This window comes from Chiloscyllium plagiosum, chromosome 35, assembly GCF_004010195.1.
Source record: "Chiloscyllium plagiosum isolate BGI_BamShark_2017 chromosome 35, ASM401019v2, whole genome shotgun sequence".
NCBI lineage: Eukaryota > Metazoa > Chordata > Chondrichthyes > Orectolobiformes > Hemiscylliidae > Chiloscyllium > Chiloscyllium plagiosum.
Genome location: NC_057744.1, coordinates 304,390 through 326,396, shown reverse-complemented (window position 1 = coordinate 326,396; position 22,007 = coordinate 304,390). Strand labels below are relative to the sequence as shown.

The 22,007-nt window shown below is 43.0% G+C and overlaps 1 protein-coding gene across 1 annotated transcript in view; it reads left to right on the top strand.

The window, feature by feature from the left end:
• Positions 1-21,409, top strand: part of zpr1 (ZPR1 zinc finger) — a 35,407-nt gene extending 13,998 nt beyond the window's left edge. Inside the window, exons 7-13 of the mRNA XM_043676438.1 lie at positions 4,477-4,543; positions 13,668-13,738; positions 14,784-14,873; positions 16,482-16,592; positions 17,305-17,394; positions 19,258-19,323; positions 19,918-21,409. Coding sequence (XP_043532373.1) covers positions 4,477-4,543; positions 13,668-13,738; positions 14,784-14,873; positions 16,482-16,592; positions 17,305-17,394; positions 19,258-19,323; positions 19,918-20,049 — 627 coding nt within the window. The 3' untranslated portion in view covers positions 20,050-21,409. The remainder of the gene's footprint in view (positions 1-4,476; positions 4,544-13,667; positions 13,739-14,783; positions 14,874-16,481; positions 16,593-17,304; positions 17,395-19,257; positions 19,324-19,917) is intronic.
• Positions 21,410-22,007: the final 598 nt, after the last annotated feature.

The following is a 22,007-nucleotide window of genomic DNA, read 5'->3' as shown; positions in this document are numbered from 1 at the left end:
AGGAAGGGTTTGGAGGGATATGGGCCAGGTGCTGGCAGGTGGGACTAGATTGGGTTGGGATATCTGGTCGGTATGGATGGGTTGGACCGAAGGGTCTGTTTCCATGCTGTACATCTCTCTGACTGTAAATGCAGATGACCATGTGGCTGCAGAGCTGGAGTAGGAGGTGGGAGAGCATTTCAGTGATAGTGATCACAACTCTTTTACCTTTACTGTACTCGGGGATAGGAGCAGATGGTATGGGAAAGTATTTAATTGGGAGAGGAGGAAATTACAATGATATTAGGCAAGAGCTGGGGCACCTAAATTGGGAACAGATGTTCTCGTGGAAATACATGACAGAAATATAGAGGTTGTCTAGGGAGCACTTGCTGATAGCACTGGACAGGTTTATCCCACTGAAGCAAGGAAGGGATGGTCAGTTGAAAGCACCTTGGGTGACAAGGGATGTGGAACATCTCGTGAAGAGAAGAAGAAAGCTTGTTTAATGTTGAGGAGGCAAGGATCAGAAAGGGCTCTAAAGAGTTACAAGGCAGACAGGAAGGAACTGAAGGAATGGACTTGGGAGAGCTAGAAGGGGGCATGAAAAAGCCTAGGCAGGTAGAATTAAGGAAAACCCAAAGGCGGTCTACGCTTGTGAGGATCAAGAGGATGGCCAGAGTGAGCTTGTGCCTGGAGTTGGAGGAGGTAGGGGAGGTCCTTAATGAATATTTTGCTTCAGTATTCACTAGTGAGAGGAAGCTTGTTTGTGAGGACATTGTGAAACACTGATATGCTTGAACAAGTTGATGTTGGGAAAGAGGATGTGCTGAAAATTTTGAAAAACATATGTGTAGATAAGTCCCCTGCACCAGATGGGATATCCCCAAGGTTATTACAGGAAGCGAGGGAAGAGATTGCTGTGCCTTTGTCAATGATCTTTGCAGCCTCATTGTCCACTGGAGTGCTGCCAGCTGATTGGACGGTGACAAATGTTACTCTCTTGTTCAAGAAAGGAAATAGGGATAACCCTGGGAACTACAGACCAATCAGTCTGTGCTGGGCAAATTACTGAACAGGATTTTGAGACAGGATTATGATTACTTGAAAAACCAAAGCTTGACTAAACAGTCAGGTTGACTTTGTGAGGGGCAGGTCATGCCTCACAAACATTATTGAATTCTTTGAGAGTTTGACAAACACGTTAATGAAGGTAGAGCAGTGGATGTGGTGTACATGGATTTTAGCAATGCATTTGATAAGGTTCCCCATGGTAAGTTCATTCAGAAAGTAAGGAGGCATGGGATATAGGGAAACCTGTCTGTCTGGATACAGAATTGGCTGGCCCATAGAAGACGAGAGAGTGGTGGTTGATGGGAAGTATTCAGCCTGCAGCTCGGTGACTAGTGGTGTTCTGGAATCTCTGCACTTTGTGATTTTTATAAATGACTTGGATGAGGAAGTGGAAGAATGGGTTAGTAAATTTGTCGATGAGGAGTGGTGGATAGTGTGGAGAGGTGTTGTAGATTGCAACGGGACATTGGCAGGATGCAGAACTGGGCTGGTAAGTGGTAGATGGAGTTCAACCTAGAAAAGTGTGAAGCAATTCAGTTTGAAAGGTCGAATTCAAATGCAGAATACAGAGTTAAAGGCAGTATCCTTGGTAGTGTGGAGGAACAGAGGGATCTTAGGGTCCATGTCCACAGATCCCTCAAAGTTGCCACCCAAGTTGATGGAATTGTTAAACAGGTGTATGGTGTGTTCAGTTTCATTAACAGGGGGATTGAGTTTAAGAGCTGCGAGGTTATGCAGCTGCTCTATAGAGCGCTGGTTAGACCACACTTGGTATATTGTGTTCAGTCCTGGTCGCCTCATTATAGGCTGGATGTGGAAGCTTTTGAAAGGGTGGAGAGGAGACTTACCAGGATGCTGATGCTGCTTGGACTGGAGGCCATGTCTTGTGAAATAAGGTTGAGGGAGCTAGGGCTTTTCTCATTGGCGCGAAGAAGGATGAGATGTGACTTGATAGTGGTGAACAAGATGATGAGAGGCATAGAGAGAGTGAATAGCCAGAGACTTTACCATCGCAGAAGTGGCTAACACAAGGGGGCATAATTTTAAGGTGACTGGAGGAAGACTTGGGGGAGATGTCAGAGATTGGTTCTTTATACCATGTGGTGGGTGCATGGAATGCTCTGCCAGCAGTGGTAGTAGAGTCAGAGACATCAGGAACATTTAAGTGACTCTTGGATAGGCACATGAATGATAGTACAATGAACGGTATGTAGGTTAGTTTGATCTCAGAGTAGGATAAATGGTCGGCACAACATTGAGGGCCGAAGGGGCTGCACTGTTCTCTGTGATGTCTGATGGCAAGTAGATGCTGAGGTTCTTTCCACCCTGTGGTGGAAAAACTTGTCAAAATGATATGGAATATAGACTATTTGTAAAAAGCCTATATATTAATAAAAAGAGAGGTTACTGGAGAAACTCAGCAGGTCTGGCAACATCTGCAGAGAGAAAGCAGTTAATGTTTCAAGATCATTGACCCTTTAGAATGTATGTATTTGACGGTAAATCATGTTCAACTGACTGGCTTGATTTACTTTTAAGGGGGCAATGTAGTTGATGTAACATGGACTTCCAACTGGCATTTCATCACCAGGAATGTGATTAACTTACCGCGAAGCTGGACCACATGCAATAAAAGGGCGAATGACAGCATGGATTGGCTGAGTGACAAGAAACTTAGTGACAGTGAACAGTTTTCTGAAATTTATTTGAGAAGTGCAAAATGAAATGTTTGTAAGGGATTGTGAGGAAAGGCAAAGATAAAATTCTAAAGAAATGCAGCAATGTGCACCTGAGGGTCTGTGTTCAAATTATGTGAAGGTAGCAAGACAGTTTGAGAGTGTAGTTAAGAAGGCATACAAAATTGTGGGCACGGGAGTGTGATGAACCTGCAGAAAACGCAGGTTTGGCTTTAGCTAGAATACTGTCTGGTTCTGTGCACACAACATTGAAAGGATGTGAAGCTTTTGAGAGAGTATAGGAAAATAATTTCAGGAATGAGGAAATTCAGCTACACAACTTCAAGAAGTTGAAGTTATTTTCCTCTGAATAGGGAAAAATAAGCAGTGATGTGTGAAGTGGTAGCCAAAATCTGGAGCAAATGGGAAGAAACTGTTTCCTTTGGTGGAAGGTTCAAGAATCAGAGGACACCAGTTTAGCGTGACTGGTAAAAGAAGTAACAGTGACAGGAGGGAAAACATGTTCTCACAGCAAGTGGTTAGAATCTGCAATGTGCTGCTTGAGAGCACTTAGAATCAACAGGAACCGGCTATGGGGAGAGGATAGGCACTGAGACTGGCAGAGCTTTCTTCGAGAGCTGCTGTGGAGATGTTGGGATGAAAAGCCACCTTCAGTGTGGTGATTTCTGCGACCTGTTATTCTAGTGTCTGCCTTGCATTTCTAATTTCCCAACTTATATTTCCCACCCACCCCATTCCCCTGCTGCCCCTGAAAGGATGATTTCAGTCGCAACTTGTCAACCCTTCGAGCACCTCCCCCCAACCTAGTGACAGATTGCTATCCTCTGCTTTAACAATGATGTTGGTCTCTTAGATGTCGGAAATTTATTTTCTTGTGTGTGTGTGTGTCAAAATGAAAGGAGATGTGTGTGTTTCATGTTTATCATTTACTCTTCTAGATTTCAGCAATGTTTTTACATTGTCAGCTGGTGGAATTTAATTTCAATTAATAAATCTGGAATACAAATCTAATCTTATTCATGGTGAACACAAAACTATAATTGATTATTGTAAAAACTATAGGTAGACTAATATCCTTTTTTCAGTCTGGCCTACATGTGACTCCAGATCCATAGCAATGTGGTTGACTTCGATGCCTTCTGAAGTAGCCTAGCAAGTCACTCGGTTCCAGAGAAACTAGGATGGGCAGCAAATACAGACTTCACCAGTGACGCCACATTGCATGAAAGAATAAGAGACAATAATTCAAAGGAGGTTTTCCTGATGTTAGGATTAGGAGAAATTTGGGAGTATCTTAACTCTGCATCTAATGACCAGACTGACCTGAAGAACAGTGGCACAGTGGTTAGCACTGCTGTCTCACAGCGCCAGAGACCTGGGTTCAGTTCCCACCTCAGGCGACTGACTGTGTGGAGTTTGCACATTCTCCCCGTGTCTGCGTGGGTTTCCTCCGGGTGCTCCGGTTTCCTCCCACAGTCCAAAAATGTGCAGGTGAGGTGAATTGGCCAGGCTAAATTGCCCATAGTGTTAGTTGAAGGGGTAAATGTAGGGGGATGGGTCTGGGTGGGTTGCCCTTCGGCGGGTCGGTGTGGACTTGTTGGGCCGAAGGGCCTGTTTCCACACTGTAAGTAATCTAATTCAATCTAATATTTAAACCTAAAATTAGTTATGATTTTCACAAAGGGAACTATGTGTTGCTAACTATTGTGTTTCTTTCTCTTAATAGGTGTTACAGTTCAGTACCAACTGTCCAGAGTGCAATGCACCTGCTGAAACCAACATGAAGTTACTGCGTATCCTTTTACGTAGTGTTTGATTTGACGGAATAGTAGGTGGGGAGACAGCTCCAGTAGAACCCAGCTTATTTGTACAGGAATTACAAATGTCAAATTTGAAAGGTTGCTTGATTCCAGGTAGAAATTCAAAGTTAAAGAAGCAGCTCCCCATCAAGTTAGCCAGCAGGTTAAAATGTGGAAATCTTAAGGCGCAGAGGTTATTTTGCTGCAGTTCTGTTTCTCTTGCCGTCACTCACTGAATACACTGACTGTGAATGTCAAGGTTCGGGGTTCGTTCCTTGTGAGAGTCTGACCAATGACTGATAACAGGCTGTTTAATGTGACTGGTATCAAGTGTTCCTGATGTTTTCTACACGTACAATTCAGTTGTTGATTCTTGACCATCAGGAAGCTGGTAGGGGAGGGCTAAGTCATGTGGAAGGTAGGTTGGGTGTCCTGTATCTCCTGCACCAAACCTGATCGTTCTGGTGGGGGGCTTTTCAGACCAATGGTATACTGTGAACTCCACCTCAACTCCATGGATTCTGTACAGTGACAGTCTGGGTTCTTCATTGGGGATGCTCAATAATAATTATATAGTTTTGGATGCTGTTGGGGAGGGGGACTGACCAGAGGAAAGCCATAGTGGCCAGGTGTCTGGCACTGAGCCTGGCCCTGTGGCTCAGAAGGGAAGGGGGAGAATAGAAAAGGGCTAATGGTAGGAGACTCAATAGTTAGAGATATGGACAGGAGATTCTGTGCTCGCGAACAGGACTCCTGATGAAGGGCTCCGGCCAGAATGGTCCATTGTCCTGCTCCTCGGATGCTGCCTCACCTGCTGTGTTTTTCCAATACCACACTCTCAATTCTAATCTCCAGCATCTGCAGCCCTCACTTTCTCCTGGAAGGTATGTTGCCTCCCAGGTGCTAGGATCTGGGGTGTCTCTAATCAAGTCTACAAGATTCTGAATGGGGAGGGTGAACAGCCAAAAGTCGTGGTGCACATTGGCACTAATGATATTTCTAGGAAAATGGATGACAATCTTAAAAGTGATTTCGGGGAGTTGAATTGGAAGCTAAAAAGCAGGATGAGCAGACTAGCAATCTCCAAATTACTACTGGTGCCACGTGAAAGTGAGGTGAGGAACATGAAGTGAGTGCAGCTAAGCGCGTTGCTACAGGGCTGGTGTAGGAGGAACGACTTCAGATATGTAGGTCATTGGGATACTTTCTGGGGAAGGTGGGACATGTACATGAAGGACAGGTTGCACTTAAACTGGAGGGACACCAATGTCCTGGCCTGGAGATTTGTTAGTGTACGTTGGGAGAGATGAAACTAGTTTGGCAGGGGGATGGGAACCAAGTTTGTGAGATAGAACATTACAGCACAGTACAGGCCCTTCGGCCCTCAATGTTGTGCCGACCTGTGAAACCAATCTGAAGCCTATCTAATCTACACTATTCCATTCTCATCCATATGTCTATCCAATGACCATTTAAATGCCCTTAAAGTTGTCGAGTCTACTACTGTTACAGGCAATGCATTCCACGCCCCTACTACTCTGAGTAAAGAAACTACCTCTGACATCTGCCCTATATCTATCACCCCTCAATTTAAAGCTATGCCCCCTCGTGCTAGCCATCACCATCTGTGGAAAAAGGCTGTCACTGTCCACTCTATCTAACCCTCTGATTATCTTATGTCACAAATAAGTCACCTCTCAATCTGCCTCCTTCTTTCTAACGAAAACAGCCTCCAGTCCCTCAGTCTTTCCTCATAAGACCTTCCCTCCATACCAGGCAGCATCCTAGTAAATCTCCTCTGCACCCTTTCCAAAGCTTCCACATCCTTCCTATAATGCGGCGACCAGAACGGTACGCAATAGTCCAAGTGCGGCCGCACAAGAGTTTTGTACGGATGCAACATGTCCTCATGGTTCAGAAACTCGATCCCTCTACCAATAAAAACTAACAAACCATATGCCTTCTTAACAACCCTATAAACCCTTGTGGCAACTTTCAGGGATCTATATACCTGGACACTGAGATCTCACTGCTCATCCACACTACCAAGAATCTTACCATTAGCCCAGTACTCTGCATTCCTGTTGCTCCTTCGAAGTGAATCACCTCACACTTTTTCACATTAAACTCCATTTGCCACCTTTCATCACAGCTCTGCAGCTTATCTATATCCCTCTGTAACCATAAACTCTTTCGACACTATCCACAACTCTACCGACTTTAGTGTCACCCAGAAATTTATGAATCCATCCTTCTACGCCCTCATTCAGGTCATTTATAAAAATGACACAGCAGTAGACCCAAAACAGATCCTTGCAGTGCACCACTAGTAACTGAACTTCAGGATGAACATTTCCCATCAACCACCACCCTCTGTCTTCTGTCAGCTAACCAATTTCTTATCCAAACCGCTAAATCACCCTCAATCCCATGCCTCTGTATTTTGTGCAATAGCCTACCATGGGAAACCTTATCAAACGCCTTACTGAGCTCCATATACACAACATCAACCACTTTACCCTTATCCACTTGTTTGGTCATCTTCTCAAAGAACTCAATAAGGTTTGTGAGGTTTGTGAAATCCCTAATCAACTTATTCCTTTCTAGATTATTGTAAATCCTATCTCTTATAACCTTTTCCAACACTTTACCCACAACTGAAGTAAGGCTCACTGGTCTATAATTCCCAGGGTTGTCTCTATTCCCTTTCTTGAACAAGGGAACAACATTTGCTATCCTCCAGTCTTCTTGCAAGATTCCTGTAGACAATTACAGCATAGAGATCAAAGCCAAAGGCTCTGCAATCGCCTCCCTGGTTTTCCAGAGAATCCTAGGATAAATCCCATCCATCCCACGGGATTTATCTATTTTCACATTTTCCGGAATTGCTAACACCTCCTCCTTGTGAACCTCAATCCCATCTCGTCTAGTAGCCTGTAAGTCAGTATTCTCCTCGACAACATTGTCTTTTTCCTGTGTGAATACTGACAAAAATATTCACTTAGCACTTCTCCTATATCCTCGGACTGCACACACACCTTCCCACTACTACCCTTGACTGGCCCTAATCTTACTCTAGTCATTCTTTTATTCCTGATATGCCTATAGAAAGCTTTAAGGTTTTCCTTGATTCTATCCACCATTGACTTCTCATGTCCCCTCCTGGCTCCTCTTAACATTTTTTTAGTTCCTTTGGCTAACTTGAAACTCACAAGCGCCCTAATTGAGCCTTCATGTCTCATCCTAACATAAGCCTCCTTCTTCCTTTTGACAAGAGATTCGACTTCTTTAGCAAACCACAGCTCCCGCCTTGACAACTTCCTCCCTGCCTGACAGGTGCATACTTATCAAGGACACGCAGTAGCTGTTCCTTGAATAAGCTCCACATTTGATTTGTGCCCATCCCCTGCAGGTTCCTTCCCCATCCTAAATCTTGCCTAATCGCATCATAATTGCCTTTCCCCGCTATAACTCTTGCCCTGCAGTATATACCTATCCCTTTCCATCGCTTAAGTAAACATAACTGAATTGTGGTCACTATCACTCAAGTGCTCACCTACTTCCAAATCTAATACCTAGCCAGGTTCATTACCCAGTACCAAATCCAATGTGGCCTCACCCCTCATTGGCCTGTCTACATACTGTGTCAGGAAACCCTCCTGCACACAACGGACAAACACTGATCTGTCTAAAGTACTCGAACTATAGTAGTCCCAGTCAATATTTGGAAAGTTAAAGTCTCCCATCACAACTACCCTGTCTCTCTCACTCCTGTTGAGAATCATATTTGCTATCCTTTCCACTACATCTCTGGAACTATTCGGAGGCCTATAGAAAACTTCCAACCTCTCCTTTCCTGTTTCTAACCTCAGTAGATGAGTCCTCAAACGTCCTTTTTGAAACTATTATACTGTCCTTGCTGAACAATCCCACCCACCCACTACCTCCTTCTGTGTTCTTACTGAAACATCTATTGGTATCTCTCTGGTTCAGGTGAAGACCATCCTGTTTGTAGAGGTCCCACCTTCCCCAGAAAAAGCCCCAATTATCCAGGAATCCAAAAACCACCCTCCCTGCACCATCCCCGTAGCCACATGTTCAACTCCCCTCTCTCTCTTTTCCTTGCCTCATTAGCATGTGGCATGGACAACAAACCAGAGATGATAACTCTGTCCTAGCTTTAAGCTTCCACCCTCGCTCCCTGAATTTCTGCCTTAACTCCCCATCCCTTTCCTACCTATGTCATTGGTGTCTTTTTGGACCACGACTTGGGGCTGCTCCCCTCCCCCCTCAAGGATCCCGAAAACATGAATAGAGACATCACAAACCCTGACACCTGGGAGGCAACACACCAACTGTGAGTGTCTCTCGTTCTCACAGAACTTCTCTCTGTCCCCCTAACTATGGAGTCCCCAATGACTAATGTTCTGCTTCTCTTCCCCTTCCTTCTGAACAACAGGGATAGACTCTGTGCCAGAGATCTATACCCCACTGCTTTCCCCTGGTTAGTTGCCCCTCCCAACAGTATCCAAAACGGTATACTTATTGTTGAGGGGAATGGCCACAGGGGATCCCTACACTGCCTGCCGGTTCCTTTTCTGTCCCCGACGGTAACCCATCTCCCATCTTCTTGCACCTGAGGTGTGACTACCTCCCTGTAACTCCCCTCAATAACCCCCTCCACCTCCACCTCCCAAATGATCCAAAGTTCATCCAGTTCCAGTTCACTAACGCAGTTTTCCAGGAGCCGGAGTTGGGTGCACTTCCCGCAGATGCAGTCAGCAAGGACACTAATGGTGACCCTCACCTCCCACATTCTGCAGGAGGAACATTCATCTGCCCTAACCTCCATTCCCACTGTTCTAAGTTCCCAACAAGACTACTGCAAACTAAAAAAAAAGTCACTACCAATCTGCCACACAGAACCCTTTTTTTATTAGAGAAGGGGGAATAGGTGGGAGTCGCTACCTGAATAGTGTTTTGGGTAAAGCAACCGCCCAGATGTAAGGCCTCACTTACCCAGCAGTCCAGTGTCCGCTCCTGCTCAGCGTGTGTCTGCCTATACACAAGGTAAGCTTTTAAATTTTAAACTTACCTTCCCATCAGACCTCTGGTCCTCCTCCCACTGCAACTGCTGCTAAACTGAAGGTCACCCCTCATGATTGAGTTTTTTGAGAAAGTAACAAAAAGGATGGATGGGGGCAGGTTAGGAAGGTGGTGCTGAATTTGATGGATTTGACTGAGACAGGCTGGGGGGAGGGGAAATGAGGAAACTGGTGAAATCAGAGTTCATCCCTTGTGGTTGGAGGGTTCCTAGCCGGAAGATGAGGCGTTCTTCCTCCAACCGTCGTTTCGCTGTGGTCTTCCTCCGCAAGCAGGCTGCCAGAGGAAGACTTGTGCCCACACCTCCCCCCTCACCTCCCTCCAAGGCCCCAAAGGAAACTTCCATATCCGCCACAGATTCACCTGTACCTCCACACATATCATCTATTGCATCCTTTGCACCCGATGTGGCCTCCTCTATATCGACGTTTCGGGCATTAGCCCTTCTTCAGGAATGGGGAGAGTTGGTCCAGCAGGCTAAGATAAAAGATAGGGAGGAGGTACTTGGGGGAGGGGCGTCGGAAATGTGTTAGGTGGAAAGAGGCCCCCACCCCAGTCTGACCTATCACCCTCACCTTGACCTCTTTCCACCTATCACATTTCCAACGCCCCTCCCCCAAGTCCCTCCTCCCTATCTTTTATCTTAGCCTGCTGGACCAACTTTCCTCATTCCTGAAGAAGGGCTAATGCCCGAAACGTCGATTCTCCTGTTCCCTAGATGCTGCCTGACCTGCTGCGCTTTTCCAGCAACACATTTCCTTTTATTGGCCAGAGTATTGAGTACAGGAGTTGGGAGGTCATGTTGCAGCTGTACAGGACATTGGTTAGGCCACTTTTGGAATATTGTGTGCAATTCTGGTCAGAGGCTGAATAGGCTGGGATCATTTTCCCTGGAGTGCCAGAGGCTGAGGTGTGACCTTATAGAGGTTTATAAAATCATGAGGGGCATGGATAGGGTAAATAGACAAGATCTTTTCCCTAGCTTGAGGGAGTCCAGAACTAGAGAGCATAGGTTTAGGGTGAAAGGAGAAAAATATAAAAGGGGCCTAAGGGGCAACTTTTTCACACACAGGATGATCCGTGTGTGGAGTGAGCTGCCAGAGGAAGTGGTGGAGGTTGGTTCAATTACACCATTTGAAAGGCATCTGGATGGGTATGTGAATAGGAAGGGTTTAGAGGGATATGTGTCAATTGCTAGCAAATGGGACTAGATTAGGATATCTGGTTGGCATGGACAAGTTGGACCGAAGGGTCTGTTTCCGTGCTGTACATCTCTATGACTCTATGACTGTAATTGTTCTATGGGAAATGCACAACAGAAACGTGGGGCTGTTTAAGGAGCACTTGTTACGAGTGTTGGATAACTTGGTCCCACTGAGACAGGTAAGGAATGGGAAGGTGAAGGAGCCTTGGACGACGAGAGAAGAGGAGCTTCTTGTCAAGAGGAAGAAAGAAGCTTACTTAAGGTTGAGGAAGCAAGGATCTGGCACAACTTTAGAGGATTACAGGGTTGCTTGGAAAGAATTTAAAATGGACTGAGGAGAGCCAAGAGGGGTCACAAAAAATCCTTGGCGGGAAGGATTATGGAAAACCCAAAGGCGTTCTACACTTATGTGTGGAATAAGAGAATGATCAGAGAGAGAGTAGGGCCGATCAGAGATAATGGAGGGAACTTGTGTCTGGAGTCTGAAGAGAAAGACCCTAAAGAGTCTTTTGCTTCAGTATTCACTAGAGAGAGGGACATTGTTGATCATGAGAACACAGTGGAACCAGGTTAATAGACATGAACAGATTGATATTAAGAAAGTGGATGTGGTGGAAGTTCTGGGCAGCATCAAGATAGATAAGTGCCCAGGGCCGAACCAGAAATATCCAAGGTTACTGCGGGAAGTGAGGAATGAGATTGCTGCACCTTTGGCGATGACCTTTGCATCCTCACTCTCCATGGGAGTAGTATTGGATAATTGGAGGAAGGCGAATGTTGTTCCTCTGTTCAAGAAAGGAAATAGGGAAATCCCTGGGAATTACAGACCAGTCAGTCTTATGTCTGTGGTAAACAAGGTACTGGAAAAGATTCTGAGAGATAGGATTTATGACTCTGGAAAAACATAGTTTGATTAAAGATAGTCAGCATGGCTTTATGAGGGGCAGGTCATGCCTCACAGGTCTTATTGAGTTCTTTGAGGATGTGACAAGACAAGTTGACGGAGGTCGAGCAGTGGATGTGGTTTATGTGGATTTGACTAAGGCATTTGATAAGATTCCCCAGAGTAGGCTCATTTAGGAGGTGTGGGATACAGGGAAATCTGGCTGTCTAGATACAGAATTGTCTGGCTGAAAGAAGACAGCGAGTGGTGGTGGATGGAAAGTATTCTGCCTGGAGGTTGGTGACCAGTGATGTCTCACAGGTTCTTATGCCTCTGCTCTTTGTAGTTTTTATAAATGACTTGGTTGAGGAGATAGAAGAGTGGATTAGTAAGTTTGCCGATGACACAAAGGTCAGTGGTGTTGTAGATAGCCTGCAACAGCCCTCGACACTGCGACAAGACATTGACAGGATGAAGAGCTGAGCTGAGAAGTGGCAGATGGAGTTCAACCTGGATAAATGTGAAGTGACTTTGGAAGGTCGAATTTGAATGCTGAATACAGGGTTAAAGACAGGATTCTTGGGAGTGGAGGAACAGCGGGATCTTTGGGTCCACATACGTAGATCCCCCAAAGTTGCCACCCAAGTTGATTGGGTTGTTAAGAAGGCGTATGGTGTTTTGGCTCTCTTTAACAGGGGGATTGAGTTTAAGAGCTGCAAGGTTATGCTGTAGCTCTCTGAAACCCTGGTGAGACCACACTTGTAATACTGTGTCCAGTTCTGGTCGCCTCGTTGTAGGAAAGATGTTGAGTGAGCTCGGGCTTTTCATACTGGAGAGAAGAAAGAAGAGAGGTAACTTGATAGAGATGTACAAGGTAATGAGAGGCATAGATAGAGAAGATAGCCAGTGACTGTTCCCCAGGGCAGAAATGGCTGTCACAGAGGTCATAATTTTAAGGTGATTGGAGGAAGGTATAGGGGAGATGTCAGAGAGTGGTGGGTGCATGCACTGTACTGCCAGCAGTGGTGGTAGAGTTCGAGACATTAGGGACATTTCAGTGACTGCTGGACAGGCACATGGATGGTAGTAAACTGAGGGGTGTATAGGTTAGATTGATGTTAGATTAAGATCAATGCTTGGCACAACATCATGGGCCTAAGGTTTACTATTCAATGTTCTAAAAAAAAACAGGTTAAAAGCCATAGGAATTCACTACTCTATAGTATCCTTTTCCCTTATGAAAGATCTCACATCATTTCAGTCGAAATAAAACAATCTTGATAGAATGGGGCAACTTTATAGAAATTGCAGTCATATTTAGAAATGTAATTCTGGAGCTGCACACAGTCAGTCAGTGTTTTAAAGTGAGCAGTTACATTGCTGTTTCAGAGAATGGATGACTATCGAAATAGTTTCTCTAACTTGCAGTTCCCACTCTTCGCCTGTTTAGTCAAGCCTAATGACCCCTTTGGTTTTGGATGATATGGGGTTTATTACTCATTGAATCATCACATTGTACTTTTTTTTGAGGTTTTTTGAAGCAGTGTGAGAAATGGTATGGATAACTGCTTAACTGGTTATGAAAGGAATTATTTGCATCATGACCATGAATGGCCTTCAGTAAAAGCAATATAGCAGGTTTTCCCTATTCAAATGTTTGCTATTCAGGGTTGCTTTGCTCAGTCATTGATTGTCCTTGAATTTAATGTAGGATTCCCTGTGGGATTAGAACATAAGCATGTATCTGGCAAGAATTAACATTACTCTCTCAAATCCATTCTTTTTGATTTTTTTCTTTTGTTGTCAAAATTTATCCATAGCATGGACAATGGTGGTGTGCTCACTTCCACTTAGAGCCACCCTGTTCCGGGTTTGCAATCACTTCATGTTAAGCGGTGCCTGTGTTTTCCTTCATCAAAAATTCCTAGAGATCCCCCACTTTAAGGAGGTGATCATTATGGCAACAAACTGTGGAGCTTGTGGACACAGGACCAATGAGGTAATTCTCACAAATGTTCCAACTTTCTAATTTATCACAGGGTGGGGAAGGGAGTGCCTTTGGGTTGTGGGAAGAAGACTGAAGTATTGACACTGGCATTGTGAAAAATAATTTTGCCTCTCCCATTCTTTTGTGGGAATTGAGTCTTCATTGGGTTTATCTGCACTAAGCCCTCATCATTATGAACAGGATAATCTGATGACCTTGGTCGACGACTTCTGACGATGCTAGACTAGAATGACATCAGACTAGCCTGGGTGACACTCTCCCAATCACTGTCATTAACTGTCTCCCCGAAGGCACCCAGAGTGTGCAGGTTAACTGTGGAGAGTTTCAGGTTTATACATTCACAGTGGCCCTGTTAATCATGTAATAGCAACACAGCTCTCTGCCTTCCCTACACTCGATCTGTCAGTCACTCAGGTATTGCTCTCGAAAAGGAATTCCTTACTGCTGCTGTGTAATATAGCAAAACCAGTCAAGATTTGACTGTGAATAGAAATCATGCAGTAGGATAAACTGATACTTGAGCAAAAGTTCTGAATAAAAGTTTGTGTTTGTTCCTGCAGGCCAGAGCACTCCCAAACCCTCCTGTGCTGAGCTCATTCCATTCAGAATGAAGCAGCAGTACTAAAGTTGTCCCCTTTATGCTGTTGGGCTCAAGAATCTTTGTAAAAAGGACTAGTTCCTGCTCCTTATTTTGTGACTTATGTTGCAAAGTCTGAGAAACAATTAAAGACTTGCATTTATATTGTGCCTCTCACACCTACCAGATATCAGAAGTGCTTTCCAGGTAATGAAATATTTATGCTGGGAAGCCTCTGTTGTAATGCAGAAATGAACTATTGTCTGACTGATGTGCACCATGGTTAAACCGCTCCAAGATGAAGAAAGAATTATTGGGTCAAGTATAAGAATTCAGATGTTGTGGCACCTTTATAAGGAGTCTGTATGGGAAGGTGGCAGAGGTGATGGTAAGCAGAGAGAAAAAGGACAGGTGGAATTTTATGATATTACTTGTTTCTTTTGTATTTTGCAATTTCAGGTGAAGTCGGGAGGTGCCACAGAGCCTCTGGGCACTAAAATCACACTGCGAATTACAGATCCTTCTGACATGACCAGAGACCTGCTGAAGGTACAGCATTGCTTCATGGTGACAGTTTGCAGCACTGTAATCTGATGGATAAGCTTTGTAATGTGTTTTGCTGTTGATCTCTTTACACCTGGTAAATGAACCTGTTGAATTGTGAATAATCAAAACTTTGCAAACAGGGCATTTTTTTTGTTTATGGGACGTGGATGTGCTTGCAAGATCAGCATTTATTGCCCTGGAGTAGATGGTGATGAGCTGCCTTCTTGATACTCTGCAGTCCACGTGGTGTGGGGTCGCCCACTATGCTGATAGGGAGGGAGTTGCAGAATTTCAATCCAATGACAGAAGGATTGGTGATATATTGGATGGTGAGTGATTTGGAGGAAAGCTTGCAGCTGGTGGTGTTCCATTGTATTTGCCACCCTTGTTCTTCTACCTCGTAAAATCATGGATTTAGAAGGTTATGTTGAAGGAGGCGTGACTGACTGATTGTTGCAGTGCATCTTGTAGCTGGTAAATGCTGCTGTCATTACGTTGGTGATGGAGGGAGTGAGTGTTGAAAGTGATGGATGTGGTGCCAGTCAAACAGGCTCCTTCATCCTGCTGATGTCAAGCTTCTTGGAGTGCACTCATCCATGCAAATAGAGAGTATCCTATCACCCCATTGATTTGCACCTTATAGATGTTGGACAATCTTTGGGGAGTCGGGAGGTGAGTTACTCACTGCAAGATTCCCAGCCTGAGTTGCTGTTACAGCTGCAGTATTTATATGGCTAGTTCAGTTTCTGGTCAATGGTAACCCCCAGATGTTAGTAATGAGGGAATCAGTGATGGTAAATTCTTTGAAGTCAGAGGATGAGGATTAGATTATTTCTTGTTGGAGATGGTCATTGCTTTGTACTTGTGTTGTTACTTGCTACTTATCAGACCAAGTCTGGATATAGTTCAGGTCATGGTGCATATGGACAAGCAAATGCTGCTGAACATTATTCAGTGATGAGTCAACATTCCCAATTTTGACCTTATGATAGAGGGAAGGTCATTGAAGCAGCGGAAGATGATTGGGCCAAGGACACTACCCTGAGGAACTCCTGCAGAGACGTTCTGGAGCTGAGGTGATTGATCTACAATAACCACAACCATCTTCCTTTGTGCTAACCAGTGAAATGTTTTTTTTCCTTGATTACCATTAACTCCAATTTTTCTAGAACGATTTGATGGGACACTCAGTCAAATGCGGCCTTGATGTCTTTGACCTCTGACCTCATTTCTGGAATTCAGCTCTTTTGTCCATGTTTGAGCCAAAGTTGTAATGTGCTGAGGCGCTGGGGAAATCAAACTGGACGTTACTGAAAAGCTTATTGCTGAGCAGGTGCTGCTTGATAGTACTGTTGATGGTACCTTCCATCACTTTTTACTGACGATCAAGAGTAGACTGGGGCAGTGCTTATTAGCTTGTTTTGGATTTGTCTTAATTTTTGTGGACAGGACATACCTGAGTAATTTTCCACATAACCAGGTAGATGTGTGTGTTGTTATTGTACTAGACAACTTGGCTTGGGGTATGACTTGACATGATTCATAAATGAGTTGTGTTTTTACTGGGTGTAACAGAACAATTTGTAATTCTGTCCTTTTTACCTTTTGCAGTCTGAAACCTGCACCGTTTCTATTCCAGAGCTGGAATTTCAGCTTGGAATGGGCATTCTTGGAGGAAAGTTCACCACTTTGGAAGGGTTGCTGACAGATATGAAAGAATTGGTGAGAAATGTTTATTCTTCTACATTTTATTAATATTCTGTAGCCTGAAATGCTGGGAACAATGGCAGATGTTTGTGATACTTTCAACTGTGTCTAGGGGCAATGGAAGTAGAGAGCTGGTGCTCATTCTTACTCTTGTCTTTGCCTCTGCTCAATCCCACAGGGAAACCATGCTATTACATAAAAAACATTGAAGGGTGAATGGGAAACAGCAGCAAAAATTGTGGGTTGTGTTTATGGGAAGTATTAGGAATAAGCAAGTAATTCTCTTGTTCAAAATGTACCAACTCTGCCATAAGGAGTGCTTGTAAAACATGTTGGACTTCGAGAAGTGGCTGTTTCTTCTCCCCGCATTCAGTTTTTGAATTGCATTTTTGCCCCATATACAGATCTTTTGCATAGTTCTGGTTAATAAATTTTAGTTTGTGTTGAAGCAAAGATTCAGTCACAAAACACGTTACTCCACGTTTGGGACTATTCTAAAGCTGCACAGAGTTAAAGGGCTGTAGGTAATTTGCACATCTCATCTGAATGCTGTAACAGATCTTTAATGTTGATCCTGCGTGGTTTGCAACAAAATGGAAAAGCAGTGCAGATTATTTTTGAGATTGTGCCAATCTTGGCTGTTAATGCTGAACTCCAACTTAGTTGTTGCTCTGAAGATTTGAAAACTGGCCTATGGGATATCTCACTGTTTATTTTTTATTTGTAGATTATGGCAAAGAATCCATTTTTTGCTGGGGACAGCTCTGCTCCTGAAAAATCTGGAAAGCTCAGAGAATTTGGGCAGAAGTTGGATGAGGTAAAAAAATATTATGGGTGAATTTTGTATATAAAAATCTTGAGTTCATCTTCAGATGAACTAATGAAGTGATCCTCCAGTTCTGACTAGTTGAAGTATGCATTAGACTAGTTTCACAATCATAGAATCCCTACAATGTGGGAGCCGGCCATTCAGCCCATAGAGTCCACACCGACCTTCCAAAGAGAACTCTACCAGACCCACCCCCTACCCTATAACCCTGCATTTCCCATGGCTAATCCACCTAACCTGCACATCTTTGGACTATGGAGAGGAAATTGGAACATTTGGAGGAAACCCACACTGACACAGAGAATGTGCAAACTCCACACAAACAGCCACCCGAGGTTGGAATCAAACGTGGGTCCCTGGCGCTGAGAGGCAGCAGTGCTAACCACTGAGCCACCATACATGCCAAGGTGCGAATTGGAGTTGAGGCTATAATTCCTGATCTGGAGTCAGGCATATTATCCATTGCGCCTGTGGCCCAGTGCTTAATGGTCCTGTTGCAGCTCACCCTGTACAAGTGAATCCTGCTGGCACTGAGCAGTGACTGGAAGCTGAACCAGATTCAAAACCAATTACTATTTTAAAATAAACCTCCTGCTTTACTGTAGTGACCTTGAGCTTGCACCTTTCTCCATGGTTGAACTTTATGTAAATATTGTTCCAGTTCTCATGTTTACAGGACTTGCTGTTCCACTGTAAACTGCAGTGAAGTAAGGAATTGATTGTGTTCAGGGAGTCTGTTTAGGGTATGGTTGGCTCTTTGGATGTTGACAATCAGAATAAAATGGCTGACGGTGAATAAGTCTTTGTAGACAGTAACAGAACGTGGAGTGATTCACAGGCAGAGAACACTGTTCTAATCTTCTATATCGCTGAAAGCATAGTGGACAGTTTTATCATTCATTGTCTCTCCTTTCTATGTATATACTTCATCCACTATGAGTGGGTATGGAATTAGGTGTACTGTTTGACCACTGGCACACTTTTTGGTATTTAGTTTATAGATTTTATTCCCATATTTTTCTGTGGAACACTAGGACTGTTAAAGTCAGATTGTATTGTTCTATAGTTCATAGTGCAACAAAAAAGACTTAAGTTTCTAACTCTTGCTTTCAAAATCCTATTTCCCTATCTTTGTGATCTCCAAACGTACCACAACCCTCCAATGTCTCTTGGCTCCTCTAATTCTGGCCTCTTGAGCATCTTCAAATTTTATCACTCCACCATTGGTAAAAACACATTAAAAACACATTTAGTTGCTAAGGCCCTAAGCTCTGGAATTCCATACCCCAACCTTTACAACTCCACATTTTTCCTCTTTTTAAAATGTTCCCTAAAAGATATCTCTTGGTTACCTGCCTTAGTGTCTTATGTTGCTTGTTATCAAATTGTTTGACTTTGCTGCTGTGAAGGTCATTGGGATATTTTACTTGGTTGCTTTATTAATGGTATTTTTAGAAGCAGCTACAGTGTTTACTGGTGTAAATACAATACAGGTAGTTCTTCTACAACCCATTTTGTCAGCACGAATTGGCTATAACGCGATTGATGAATCATGGACATTGTTTGCATAACACAAACTTCCTGCTGAATGGTTATATCGGGTTTTCCATAGCACGATCTTGTACAGCGGTTTCTCATAATGTGAGGTTGCAGAGGAACACAACTATTGCATTATAACAGAACGACCTGTACTGAGAGCAGCTCCTACACTGCGTGGGGCACCTTGTCAGGTGAGCTATACCGCTGAGATTCCTCAAACCTGTGCAGCTTAACTTTCAACTATTTGTGTTTTTCTGTGCTTTAGCTGAACTCTCTTCAAAATTGAATTTAATTGTTTATTTTTTCCTTCAGATTATTGCGGGTAAGAGAGAAGCTCACATCATTCTTAAAGACTCAGCAGGAAACAGTTATCTCCAGGCAAGTGCTGCTGGAATAGCTTCACCTATTTAAACTCTCAGGATGGGGGGACAACCTCTCATGTGCTGCAGGCTGTGTCCAAAAAAGCAACTTCAAATGAACTGAACATATAGTTTGATTGCCTGCCCATCCTCCCCAAAAAAAACCCAGGAACATCCCCATGGATGCGATAATCCGTTGTTCCCAGAACATGGAATCAAAATGGCATTTGCACAGCTGGTGTTGAAGCAGTTTCAGAGACTACTAACTGCTTTTGTCCTGGTTGTATCTCTACACTGAGGTTTCATGTCCCTTTGTTCAGAATGAATATCACATGACTGGTGACTTACGCTCCACAGCCTTTTAACTGACAGACCCAGATTAATTCATGTCACCCCAACCCTTCTTCATTTTGAATTGTCTTCAGTGAGTGACTGCTATAAGAAAAAGGAGATTCCATAAATATATTGTAGTGACAACTTGAACTGTTTTTAATTTGGAAAGTATTGTAAACACAGAAGAGACAATGTACAGGGTGCAATATGGAGCTTGGGATTTAATCATTATTATTGGGCTGCATTCCTAACTCATTTACTTGTTTTCCTGTCTTTCTAGAATTTATATGCTCCAGATCCTGATCCAGAAATGAAGATTGAAAAGTATGAGCGCACATTTGAAGATAATGAGGAACTTGGTTTGAATGACCTGAAGACTGAAAATTATCAGGAGCAGGAAATAGATAAATAAAACAGAGAGCAGGGATCAGTCAGGACAGGGATAGCTTGTCTGATCCCTTGGTGTACCATCTGAAATGTTGAAATAGATATTCATCAAAAGAAAGGTGATCTCAAAAGCGTTGATCATTGAAGTGTTTGTAATAGAATGTGATGTGAATGTGAATACATTTTGTACAATTCACAGATCCTGAATATTGGTTTGCCAGTTGATTCAAAGTGAAAGAAGTTACTGGATTAGTTGCTGGATTTATTGCTGTCTTTATTATGTGTTCTTCCAACCATCCAAGGTGGGAGCAAATATCCACATAGCCTTCAATTGGGTCTTCCTGATTAAACTGAAATGAGGATAAATGGCAGATGAGAGCTTAACTCACCGCTCGATGCACTCATTTGATGCTTGAATCTAATATTTTGATGCTAACTCATTCTGACTTCATATAAAATAAAATGCAGAAAGTCATTTGCTTCTAATTGCAGTACATGTTGGATTCACAAGTCTGACCAGGTAGATGCTATCAGTTGAAGTAATGCACCAAATGCAGCTTTCCATTATCTCTTTTGTATTGTGGTTCAGTATTTTGGGTTGTACAATCTGGAGGTGACCAAACTACAAGTAGTCAATCAATCAGGAAACAGTATTGCCCAATATATATCGTATAATTGTTCCGTACAATTCCACGCATTTAATTGATGGTCCGAATGAGGTGATGGATTTGATGCTTGAATTGACTGGTGATTGTACAATCTGAGAAGCTGTTCCTATGTGCTGCAAGACTATGACTCATTAAGTCTGTGGGATCAATGTAGCTTGAAAAGTTGGCTGCACGTTTTGAGTACCTTCCAGGATGTTGTATGTTCGTAGAATTATTTTAAGCAGAATTGCATTTTGTAACCACCAAATCCATCATTCTATTTCACAACCCTAATCTCAGATAACATTCTGAAGCTTTCAACCATTAACTTACTATTTTGCTAACAAGCGTAAAAACATTGAGAAATTGGTATTATTCCAAATAATTTGCTAATTGCTTGCAATTTGCTAATTGCTTGCTAAATGGCTGGGTGTTTATGTTGGTGATTGAGCATACATTCATATTCTCTGTTGTTGATAATGGAGTGGAATCCTACATTTCTTTGAAATAAAAGCAAAATACAGAGAACCAAAAATAATGTTTTGGAAATACTCCAGTTGGATAACAACTGGAGAATTTAAACTGACAACACTTTCCCTGTCCAGAGATGTTGCCTAATTTGAGTATTCCTAGCATTTTCTGTTATTCTCTTTTTCGGTATCCCTTGTAAGATTCAGGGTAATGGAATCTTCAATCCTGGTACAGTATATTTAATAAATATATTGACATACCTTGTAACTTGCAGTTGTCTTGCTTTTTCTCAATTTTTGGTGTTGAAGGTTATGTCTTTATGCACAGCCTAAAAGGAATGTTCGTGTTCATTGTAATGCAAGTACACTGCATTCAAAGGAAAGATACAACAACTTTAAGGAAGCAGAATGCTTTACTAAAGTCTCATCGGGATTTATATCAAGTTGTTGATCGGTTTTGGAATGCCTATATTTTATACATTCCCTTCCTACCCCACACTACTTCATAATCTGCAGGAAGAGGCAAAAGATAAAGTTCAATTGGAGAAACTTTCTCCAATTCCTTTAAGTGATCAACCAAGTCGCAATCTGTGAACTGACTGGAGGCTGTCACACTCTAACCTTCCGTAGAAAGGTATCAGCCATTCTTTTGTCTTACTTCCTTGTTGAATGTTTGACAATGCCTAAAACTATTTGTAGCGATGACAACTTGAAATGTCCCATTTTATTTGAAAGAGACTGAAAAGATCAATATATAATAAAATGTTGGGTTTGGAAAATTTAATTTTTTTTAAAAAATCAAAAGAACTGCAGATGCTGAAAATCAGGAACAAAATCAGAAGTTGCTGGAAAAGCTCAGCAGGTTT